This window comes from Orycteropus afer, unplaced genomic scaffold, assembly GCF_000298275.1.
Source record: "Orycteropus afer afer isolate SDZICR_OR568_19922 unplaced genomic scaffold, OryAfe1.0 scaffold00487, whole genome shotgun sequence".
Taxonomy (NCBI): domain Eukaryota; kingdom Metazoa; phylum Chordata; class Mammalia; order Tubulidentata; family Orycteropodidae; genus Orycteropus; species Orycteropus afer.
The window spans coordinates 1,223,766-1,235,472 of NW_006922074.1; the positions used below are offsets into that span (position 1 = coordinate 1,223,766).

At 45.1% G+C, this 11,707-nt stretch overlaps 1 protein-coding gene across 1 annotated transcript in view; it reads left to right on the forward strand.

The window, feature by feature from the left end:
• The window catches only part of LOC103209211 (SV2 related protein), a 106,027-nt gene extending 94,320 nt beyond the window's left edge, over positions 1 to 11,707 (forward strand). The window contains exons 12-16 of the mRNA XM_007955001.1: positions 2,285 to 2,392; positions 5,205 to 5,316; positions 7,333 to 7,414; positions 8,602 to 8,691; positions 11,501 to 11,707. Of these exons, the coding sequence (XP_007953192.1) occupies positions 2,285 to 2,392; positions 5,205 to 5,316; positions 7,333 to 7,414; positions 8,602 to 8,691; positions 11,501 to 11,707 (599 nt within the window). The remainder of the gene's footprint in view (positions 1 to 2,284; positions 2,393 to 5,204; positions 5,317 to 7,332; positions 7,415 to 8,601; positions 8,692 to 11,500) is intronic.

An 11,707-nucleotide genomic window follows, 5' to 3' on the forward strand; every position in this document is an offset into this window, starting at 1 on the left:
CTTAACTAACTGGAAGCAAGGAGGTGCCACCATCTGAGATGGGAAAGCTGTGGGAGGTGCGGTTTTGGGGTACACTCACCCTTTCAAAATCTCATCTGTTAAATGACTGACTTAGGCAGATGTTACCCCTCTATCATCAAAAGGTCAGCCCTATGTTTTAGGGGTAAAGAAAAATCTGTAATACAGCAATGTGGAGTTCATCCTTCACTATTCATTCATCCAGGAGTGAGACTCTTACTGCCATTCCCTCTTCAGCCACCAGATGCCACTTGATTCAGTTTCAATAAAGGGTGAGAGGTGATGGAGATCAACAGTAATGAGCATGCACTGGTTACCTCTTACACATAACAATATTACTACAAATTGGAAAAACAAAAATCATGTTAAGCCAATAAAAGAAATTGATGGAAGTTTATTTAATAATATGATTTGCAAATTAGGGCAACATTTCCAACTAAAAAGCCAAAAATCTAAACCTACTGCCATCGAGTTGGTTCCAACTTGTAGCAACCCTAGAGGACAGAGAACAACTACTCCATAGGCTTTCTAAAGCTGTAAATCTTCACGGAAGCAGACTACCTCATCTTTCTTCTGCAGAGTGGCTGGTGGGTTTGAACTGCTGACCTTTGGGTTAGCAGCTGAATGCCTTAACCACTGTGCCAAAAATGTCCCAAGAAGAAAGATCTTTTACAGATGCTTATGTTCCCTCTTATTGCTGGTAATTATACATTGCCATGGAAACAGGGCCAGAACAGAGTTGATAAAACCATTTGTAGTCATGCAGCATTTTCTTAAAAAACAATTAAAATAATTACTGGTTGACCTTAAATCATAGCTTCTAGACTGACCTTTGGAATTGCTGCTTGTCAAAACTGACTATAATAGATAGTTACTTAAAGGTGACTTTTAAGAAACCAGTTTTCTCAAGATGTTTCAAAATCTCAGGGAGATAGTTTTGGTGGGTCATTTCAGCCTTCATAAAACCCAGAAATGTGAATTTCATAAGAGTTAAAAACTCCATTTCTCAAAACAACACACATTTATTGTCTCAGTTTCTGTGGGTCAGCAGTCTAGCACAGCAGTCTAGCACAGCTTAGTTGAATCCTCTGCTAGGCTGCAATCAAAGACTCAGCCAGGACTGGGGAATAATACACTGTCCCACACATATGGTCTCTGGAAGTATGAAATTCCTTGTGGTTGTAGGACTGGAAGCCCCAGGTTCTTGCTGTTGTTGACTGATGGCTGCTCTCAGTTCCTGGAGGACATCCTTGGTTCATTGCCATGTGGCCACCGGCATGGCCCTTTGCCTCCTCCTAGTCATCAAGGGACACAGTGAGACACAGTCCTAGCAGGATGTACATTCCAATCTTATGTAGCAGGTTTGCATTCACATAATCACCCATCACCTATGCTGTATTTTATTGGTTAGAAGCAGGTCACCAGGTCCACCCACAATCAAGGGGAGAGAAATCACACAAGGGTGTGAATGCCAGGAGGTGGGTGTCTTAGCTCCCTAGTGCTGCTGTGACAAAAATTCCACGTGGGAGTGGCTTTCAAGAAGAGGAATTTATTGTCCTCACAGTCTTGGAGGCTGGACGTCCAAATTCAGGATGTCGAGAGGGCTCCAGTCTCCCCTCTCCCTGTCTGCTCTCTGGGAAAATCCCTGTCTCTTTCACCTTCCGTGGCCACGGGTGTTTCTTGATATTCCTTGACTTGTAGATGATTGTCACATGATGTCTCCCCCCATGTATCTTCATCTCTGTGTCTGTACTCCCCCTTATAAAACACCACTGAGATGCAATTGGGTTTAGGATCACCCCGCTCTACTCTGGTTTGACATCATTAATGTAACAAAAGAAAAGCTTTATGTCCACAAAGGGTCACATTAGCAGGTTCAGGGGTTAGGACTTCAACGTATCTCTTTGCGAGATACAGTTCAGTCCATAACAGCAAGGATCATGGGGCCCCCCTAGAGTCTGTCTGCTAATTATGAGCTAAGCACATTCACATACACAGACTATTTTCATGGTCTCAACTACCTTGCACAATAGTTTCATTAGGCCCAGTTTTATGAGGAAACCGAGGCTCAGAGAGATGAAGTTGTAGCACTACTGGTTGGGACTCAAAACAGAGGCTATCTGACTCCAGACCTGGGCTCTTTCCACACCTAGAGATGGAAATCCCAGCTGTCTTATACCCAGAGAAGAAGTGTGGGGAGCAGAAAGGTGTTATTCGAGACCTTGTATGTAGCTCTTTCTCTGTCTACCCACCCCACACCCTCCAGTCTCCAACCAGAAGAAGACGGTAGAGGCCAAATGCAGCCTGGCCTGTGAGTATCTGAATGAGGATGATTACATGGACCTGCTGTGGACCACTCTCTCTGAGTTCCCAGGTAAGGGACCTGTGTGAGGTGGAACTGGGGCAGGGAAACCTGAGAGTGTGGAACTACTGGGCTGGTGGCTCGACATGGTGCTCCTTGGAAGCAAATCCCATTTCGAGGGGAGGAGAGGATTTTTTTCTTAAACTTTAGCTACCAGTTTCCAAGAACTGAGAAGGGGCTGCGATTTTAGCCCTCTTGAGGACTGTTACCACATTTACCCACCCAGCTGCATGCATGCTGGCCAAAGACATGAGACACCTGGGTCAAAGACATTATCATTCATGGCCCAGCAAGCAGCATGAGTAGTGTATGGCATCAGCCCCGCTCTCCCCCAAGGTGCACAGGGGTGAAGGAAAGCGCCCAGTGGGTGCTACACCTGCAATGGAGGGCAACACAGCTGAGGAGGCCCAAGCTTGGAGAATTAACATATTTTATAATGGGTGCCAGAAACCTGCCCAAGTTTTGCCTCAGAGGGAAACATCATTCTTTTTTATTGGACAGTTAACAAACCTGCCCTTTGCTCCAGAGGAAGATCTAATTCTCCCCTCCAAGGCTCTTTGTTATACAAACATCCTTGAAATGATAGTCTGAACAAAAGGGCAGCTAGTGCAGAAATACAAGAGATCCATGGAGAATTGATTGCTTCCCAAAGCAGTCACACTGGAAAAGGCCAGTGGGCTGTGGATAAATCCAAACCATCAGGGAATGCAAATGTTGAGCTCTCTTCTCCTAAATGGAATGATGATCATTATAACAGTAATAACGTCTCATATTTATTGAGTACTTACTGCATATCAGGCATGGTGCTAAACTCTTTACAGATTTAATCTTGTGAGATAGTATAAGTATTCCCATCTTACAACTGAAATGTTGTAAAATGAGGCTCTGAAAGGTGAACTGACTTGCCCAGAATAGAAGCCATTCCTGTAACTTCCAGATGCCAGGATCTACATCCCTATTCTGAGAGTTTTCTTGGAAGCAATGGAGTATCCCTCCACCAATGACTACAGGAATTGGTGCATATGTACCTGGCATCCCTGACCATCAGATGGGGAAACTCTAGGCTGCGTGTTCTACACAGTCTCCCAGAGGTCTCCAGTGGGCTTTAGTTCCATTTGCCTGCAGTGGTAACTGCCTAGATACCTGGAAACCTGTTGGTGTCCAGTTGATTCTGACTCATAGTGAGTCCATGTGTTACAGAGAACTGCCCAATAGAGTTTCCAAGGCTGTCGTCTTTATGAAAGCAGATTGCCACATCTTTCTCCTGTGGAGCAGCTGGTGGGTTCGAACTGCCAACCTTTCAGTTAGCAGCCAAGTGCTTAACCACTGTCCCAGCAGGGCTCCTCACTTGCCTCCTCTAACTGACTGCCATCGAGTCGACTTCGACTCACAATGACCTCTCCTTGGGTTTCTGAGGTGGTATCTCGATGGAGGTAGATCGCCCAGTCATGCACCCTTTATCAGTTCCCTTCCCTTCCCTGTCTCACTTCCCCACCTCCCCTTCTGGTACTCCCTGCGATTGCCTCCCCAGGAAACACCTTGTACTTATGTCCTTGTCCCAGAGTCTGCTTCTGGGGAAATTTAACTATAACACTGAGGGTCCTACAGCCAGCAAAGCTGAAATAAAAAGAGTGGTCCCATCCCAGAGTCTTCAACCCTGGATTACACTGTCTGTCTGTCTTCTAAAACCCTTCCGCTGTACCTTAGTGAAAGGCTCAAGACTCAAACTCAGCATTGCCGCTTACCAGCTCCATGACTTCAGGCAATTCCCTCTGCCTCTCTGAAACTCAGGTTCTTCTTTCCTTACTTACTGTGGTTATTGTTTTGCTGTTTCTTTGTTCACCGACACATCTATGCTTCTAGAACAACTCCTGGCACGTGGTAGTCACTTCATTATTGATTGAGTAAATATCTAAAATGAGACTATTAATAGCTTTTACCTTCAAGGATAGTTTTAAAGATTATACAAGATAATAGATGTAAAAGTGCTTAGGCTACATTTTAACTGTGATTAAGACTATTGAGCACTATGTTAAACTGCCTCTACTGAGGTAGGGAGTTTTTTTTTTTTTAAACTTATTCCCATTTTACATATGAAGAAACTGAGGCTCAGAGAAGGCAAGGGACTGGCCTGAGACTACACAGCAAGTTAGAGGTGAGATGAAGCCTTAGAATCCGGTTGTTTCTGACTGCCAACTCAAGCATCTCACCTGCATTCCGTGAATGCTATTATTCAGACTCCTTGGGTGGCTGTGATTAATTTGTTATCTCCATTGCTGCATAGCAAGTTAACCCAAAATTCAGTGGCATAAAGCAATACACTTGTTATCTCACAGTTTTCTATGAGTCCAGAATCGGAGAGTGGCTTACCTGAGTCCTCTGCTTCAGTATCTCCCATGAGGCTACATTTGAGGCGTTGGCCCAGGGTCTGTGGCCTCATGGGAAGGCTCGACTGAGGCGAGATCCACTTCCATGCTTGCTCGCTCACGTTCCTTGAGGGTAGTGGGACAGGGGCCCTCAGTTCCTTACTAGCTTTGGCCAGAAGCTGCCCTCAGTTCCTTGCCAGGGGGCCCCCTCTATCAGAGCAAGCACACGAGAAGAGACCAAGGTGGGGACATCAGCAAGAAAAAGTCACATCTTTTATAACCTCATCCCAGAAGTGGCATCCCATCCCTTTGGCCAGACTCTTGCCGCTAGAAGTGAGTCACTAGGTCCAGCACCCATTCACATGGAGGGAATTGCATAGGTCGTTAAGACTGGGATGCGTGGTCATTGGGGGCCCCTTCAGAAACTGCCTCCCACACTGCCCCTGCTCCCCTTCCAGGTGTTCTTGTGACTCTGTGGATTATCGACCGCCTCGGCCGCAAGAAGACCATGGCCCTGTGCTTTGCCATCTTCTTCTTCTGCAGTCTCCTGCTGTTTATCTGTGTGGGAAGGTATGTCGTAAACCAGCTCCCTCTGGCCACAGGGTTTATTTCTCAGGCTGTGGTCAGTGGCTCTTTGGGCCTGCAGGGTGTTAGTTATACCTCCTTGGGGTTATTTGAGGGGTCTCCCCTCTTCCTCACTTGCTAGAACTGAGGCTCACAGCTGCCTCCCAATGGACCACAAGATCATGTTCAGTTCCGAGGGCTCTGATGGAGGTGCAGGCAGGAGGGCACATTGGTTCAGGTCTTACTCCAACTACATCAAATTTAAAGTTCTGACATCATCTCCTAATGAGACCAGGCCTATAGATGTTTAATTTATATGTGTGTTAAAGTGTTAATTTGTCCAATGGAAATGTTTTAAATAGACCCTGTTTTGGGATTTCTCCATTTTTTGATCCTCAAAACATGGAAGTGGTCCATGCTTCTCTTGAACTGTGAGGAGCTCCAGGCCAAACCTGATCATGAACCTAGGGGCCAGTTCCTGGCCTGAGGGAGGTCGGGAGACATAGCCTAGACCTTAAAATGTTGGTGCTCTGGGATACCTATGGGAATGATGGGATGGGGGTTTGGGGATGAGGATTATCCTAAAAGTACTGGATAGAAGTTTGCTTTCCCTAGCTCAACTGCCTCCTGGCTCCATTCCTGCCCCACAAATTCCAATCAGAGCTTCCTGTTGCTTGGCTCACCTCTCTTCATCCTTACCTCCGGCCTGGGCAGCTCAGTGTTACTATTTCTCAGCCTGGTGCTTTGGTGAATGATACACTTATAAAAGCAGGACTTTGGAGATGGCACTGGAATGTGTGTGTGCATTCACATGTGCCTGTGTGAGTGTATGGTGGGGAGTAACCTTTGTCAATTTCTAGGGTGCAACACCTGGACAAACAGGACTTTTTTTTCCCATAAATTTACTTTTATTGTGGTGAAAACATACAAACTAAGACATTCACCAATATAACAACTTCCACAACTTCTCCATTCCCCCTCCCTCCTACCCCTGGTAACCAGTAAGTAACCAGTAATAATATTTTTTTTGTGTGTATATATATATACACACACACACACATATACATATATATGTATATGTATACATATATATGTATATAGATAGGGTTAAATATGTGTATATATATGTATATACATATACATATATGTATAAATATATGTATATGTACATATACGTATATACATATATGTATATGTATACATATATGTATATACACATATATGTATGTATACATATATGTATATGTATAAATAGATGTATATATACATATATTTAACCCTATCTAGCAATTTCCCCTCCTTCCCGTCCACTCCCTGTAAACTAACAAAGAACGTTCCCTTCCATGTATAAACCTTTCCTTCACTTTTTACAATAGTGGACTAATACAATATTTGTTCTTTTGTAATTGACTTATTTCACTCAGCATAATGTCCTCAGCTTCCTCCATATTATGTGGTGTTTTGCAGATTCTACATTATTCTTTAGGGTTGCATAGTATTCCACTGTGTGTATGTACCACAGTTTGGTTATTCCTTCTTCCATTGATGGACACCTAGGTTGTTTCCATCTCTTTGCTATTGTGAATAGTGCTGTGATGAACATGGGTGTGCATATATCTATTCATGTCCTGGCTCTCACTTCTTTAGGATATATACCTGGTGATGGGAAGCTAGATAAAATGGTGGGTTTTTTTTTTTTTAATGTCATTATTTAACAATTATCTGGTCCTTTTTACAGAGACCTCACATCCTGATAATAAATTATTTTAAAGGACTGCAAAATGAAAACATTATTGGTCATAGACTCTCTCTATCAAGAGTGGCAAAAATATTTTGGCTTCCTTTGATTTTTTTTTTTTTTAATTGTAATTTGGGTGAAAGTTTACAGAGCATAAAATGGTGTTGACACATCTTCAACTATCACACACCTTTTCAAGGAATTGCCATACCATGGGCAGATAGGACTTTGCTGAAACAAGCTCACAGAAACAGTACCTCTCATCTGCTTTCTCCCCTCTCTAGAAACGTGCTCACTATGCTACTCTTCATTGCAAGAGCGTTTATTTCTGGGGGTTTCCAAGCGGCCTATGTTTACACACCTGAGGTAGGAGGGGAGTCTGGGAGCAGCTGGGGCCAGGAGGGTGGGAGCTCTCCAGAAACACTCCAGTGGGACTCCTCAGAATGAAAATTTGTCCTTGGGTCCAAGTGGCGACAGTGAAGCCCTTCATTATTTTAACACATTTTCCCAACTTTTTCTTCTGCTTATAAAAATGTACTCTCAATGTAAAAATCTAAATATTACACAACTGTCTAAAGCCAAAAATGAAAGATCCCTCCATCCCCTCCGTCCAAGGGACAACTTTATTGCATAGTTCAGTGTATATTCTTCCAGATTTTTTGATACAAATACCAATATAGGCCCTTGCATATATCAGGTGAGTTGGGTATGTGGGTAATTGAGAAGAGTTTAGTAGAGAGACTAGTTATAGTGGTGTACGGCAGGGCTGAGGAAACCCACAGGTGATAGAGCAGTGCCCCAGAGCTGGCAGTGGGTGGGGTGAGGTGGGGTGCCTGGGGCAGCTGTTACTATACTGGGCCTGACGGAATGGAGGAGGGAACTGCTCCTGGGTCCCAGGAAAGAGTTGTGTGGAGAAGGTGGCTTTGAGGGAAGCCGACATTCAGCTGAGGGACCCAGCAGGCCTGAGGTGACGTAGAAGGGCAGGAGCAGAGAAATATATAGCCAGCCTCTCTTTCCTCTTGCCTCTGCAGTTCTGCTCTGACACACGTGAGTTCACCATTAGTCAGAGGACTCAGTGGCAACTGGTTTGGTTGGAAGATGCCCAGGCCTTTCTCACTTGGCATAGGAGTGACTAGACCCGAGGCCATAGGGAGGACATACTGAGAACTTGTGTGGAAGTTTAAACCATAGTCTCTTTGAAGTCTGGGCTGGTACTTCAAGGAGGTGCCATGTAATGATAAGTGGCAGGATGAGTGAGGCCTGGGTCCTGATTGTGCAGCAGTTCCTAGGGGAGGGGTCTTTGAGGATCACCCACTACCCAGAGCAAGGAGGACCCCCATACTGGGTTCTCTCCCACACCTCAGCCTCTTGCCCTCTTTCTCAGTCCAATTCTTACCACCTTCGGGATGAGAACCCCCATCCAGTCTCCCATCCCTTAGCAGGGTCACCCTAACTTCAGGCTTGCCTATGGAGGACTGTCCTATCAGGCCTGAGCTCGGGAGGAGAGAGGGACCTGCATTTTTGGATGTCCCCACCAAGCTGCTGTGTTTCAGGTCTACCCCACTGCAACGCGGGCGCTGGGCCTGGGCTCCTGCAGTGGCATGGCAAGAGTGGGTGCTCTCATCACACCATTCATTGCTCAGGTAGGTGTCACCCCAAATACAGTGTGTGGGGGGTACTCACAAAACCAATGCATTACCAGTATTATTATGTGCTGAGGCTTCAGCAAGGCTCTGTGGCTGTGTCTGCCTCCTGTATGCTCCTGCCCCACCCAATAGAGAAGCATAATGCTTACCAAGGAGAAAACAAGCTCAGAAGGAGAAAGGTACTTGAACTTGCCCGTGGCCACACAGGCGGGAAGTAGGGAGGAAACTAGAAATCCTATGCAGAAAACTCTGGGAGCTCAGGATCATTTGACCAAAAACAATTAGGGTGAAGGTCAATAGGCCAACATGATTTAGTAGAAAACGAATGCCCCAGTCCCTACTTCTGAGTTTGGATAATTAGGATTCATTGCAGAATTTGGCAACTCTGTGTATCTGGAAGCATTTCCTGAGCTTTTTAACAAGAATTTTATTGTGGTAAATTAAACAAAACAAAAAAAACCGACTGCCATTGAATTGATTCTGACTCAAAGTGACCCCCATTGGGTTTCCAAGGTTGTAAATCTTTATGGAAGTGGATTGCCTCATCTTCCTCCTGCAGAGCAGCTGGTGGGTTTGAACCACCCACCTTCTGGTTAGCAGCCAACTGCCTTACCTACTGCACCATGGTAAATTACATTTAACAGAAAGTTTGCCACTTAAGCCATTGATAAGCACGCAGTGCAGTGACGTTAATTACATTCAGCATGTTGTGCAATTATCACCACTACCTATTTCCAAAAGTTTTTCATCTCTCCAGACAGACATTCAGCACCCACTCAGCAGTAGCCCACCACTTCCCCCTCTTTCAGCCCTTGATAATGATTAATAACCTTCTGTCTCTATGCATTTGCTAATTCCAGATTATTTCATGTAGGTGAGATCATACAGTATTTGTCCATTGGTATCTGACTTACTTCACTCAGCATGGTATTTTCAAGGTTCACCCATGTCATAGCACATACAGTGCAACAAACCTGTGAGAGCCGGGATTTGACAGAGCTGCTTTGTTTTTCCAGGTATCACAAGTTTTCTGCCTTTGACAGGATGCCCTCTTGCCACTTTCCTATTGCTTGTTTTAGTGGAAAATACGTTTTCCTTCTCTGACAGGTTTTCATCTTACTCAGGTTCCGGCTTTCACAGGTTTGACTATATCAAGACTTCATTCCTCTTTGTGGTTAAATAATATTCCATTGTATGTTCATCCATTCATCTGTTGAGAGACATTTCTTTATTTTTCGAGACATTATTTTTAAATCATTTTAGTTTTTTATATCCAATTCATTTTTTGCCAGATGTTTCTGGCCCGCCCTGTGGTTCTGGGCCATTGTATGTACCACTGACTGATAATGACTGAGGGATCCCCATGTGTCTGCATAATGTCAGGTGCTAGCCAGGTAGCCTCTCATAGGAAGTGGCTACTGCCCTCATGGAGACCCTGAGTGGTGCAAAGGGTTAATGCACTCAGTTGCTGATGGAAAGGTTGGTGGTTCGAGTCCATTCGGAGGCACATAGAAGAAGGGCCTTGCATTCTAATTCTGACACATCAGCCATGGGAAACCCTGTGGACCACAGTTCTGCTCTGACACAGATGGGGTTGCAGACTCTGCAGCAGTTACTTCCAGCCCTCAGGCCCATTCTGCAGATGAGGACATGAGACATAGTTCTGCTGTGTGATTTCTGGAATTCAGCAGAGGCACTGCCCTGGGAGAGGGTGTGGTTACAAGGATCACAGTCTCTTAAGCCTGATGGGCCTGGGTTCAAATCCTACCTCATCCTTATTATCTCTATTGACTAAGTCAGGGTTTGCTAGAGAAACAAAACTAGTAAGACAAGATACATATCTATATCTACATGTATGTATGTATGCAGCCCTGGTGGTGCAGTGGTTAAGTGCTCAGTTGCTAACAAAAGCTCAGAAGTTTGAACCCACCAGCTGTTCTGAGAGAGAAAGAAGTGATGTGGTGTGGCAGGCTGCTTGTGGAGAGAATACAGCCTTGGAAACCCTATTGGGCAGTTCTACTCTGTCTTTTAGAAGGCATTTGACTGCTAACCAGAAGGCTGGTGGCTCAATCCTTGGAAGGAAGATTGGGCAATCTATGTCTTTAGTGATACTGCCTCAGAAACCCAAGGAGGAGTTGCTATGAGTCAAATCAACTTGACAGCAGTGAGATGATGAGTTACAATCTTGATGGCAACAGGCTTGGTTTATATGTGTGTGGTGTGTGTGTGTAAACAGAGAGAGAGAGACTGACTTTAAGGAACAGTCTCATGAATGTGTGGGGGCTGTCAAGTCCCAAATCTGCAGGTCAGGTGGTAGGCTGGAGACTTCTACAAGCTTAAGTTCTAAGATTCTAAGATCTGTTAGGTCAGGTGATAAAGAGAGTGCAAAGACAGACAGACAGAAAGAGAGAGAGAGAGAGAACAGGTAAGAGCAACCTCTACCAGAATATCTGTTTACGTTCTGGAGACAGACACGCCCCCAGGGCAATGCTCCTTTCCACTGATTGGTTGATCAGATCTCAGAAGGTCATTACATTATAGCATTATGTCACATTGTAAGTCCAGTGTCTGACCAAACTACCAAGAATCATAGTGTAGCCAAGTTGACTCATAAAATGAACCATCACAGGTATGCTACTTACCCTCTTTGCACCTCAGTTTCCCCTTCTGTAAAATGAGGATCAAGTACCTGCTTCACTGAGCTCCCAGAGAACTACATGAGACAATCATGTGGCTGCTAGGATTAGCGCAGTGGCAGTGCCTCTGGTTCAGAAGGGATGCGCTCACCTGTGTCCATCTTCCCTAGGTGATGCTAGAATCCTCTGTGTACCTGACGCTGGCAGTTTATAGCAGCTGCTGCCTCCTGGCTGCTCTAGCCTCCTGCTTTCTCCCCATCGAGACCAAAGGCCGTGGACTGCAGGAATCCAGCCACCGGGAGTGGGGCCAGGAGATGGTCGGCCGAGGGACGCACGGCACGGGCGTCCCCAGGTCAAACTCTGGCTCACAGGAGTAG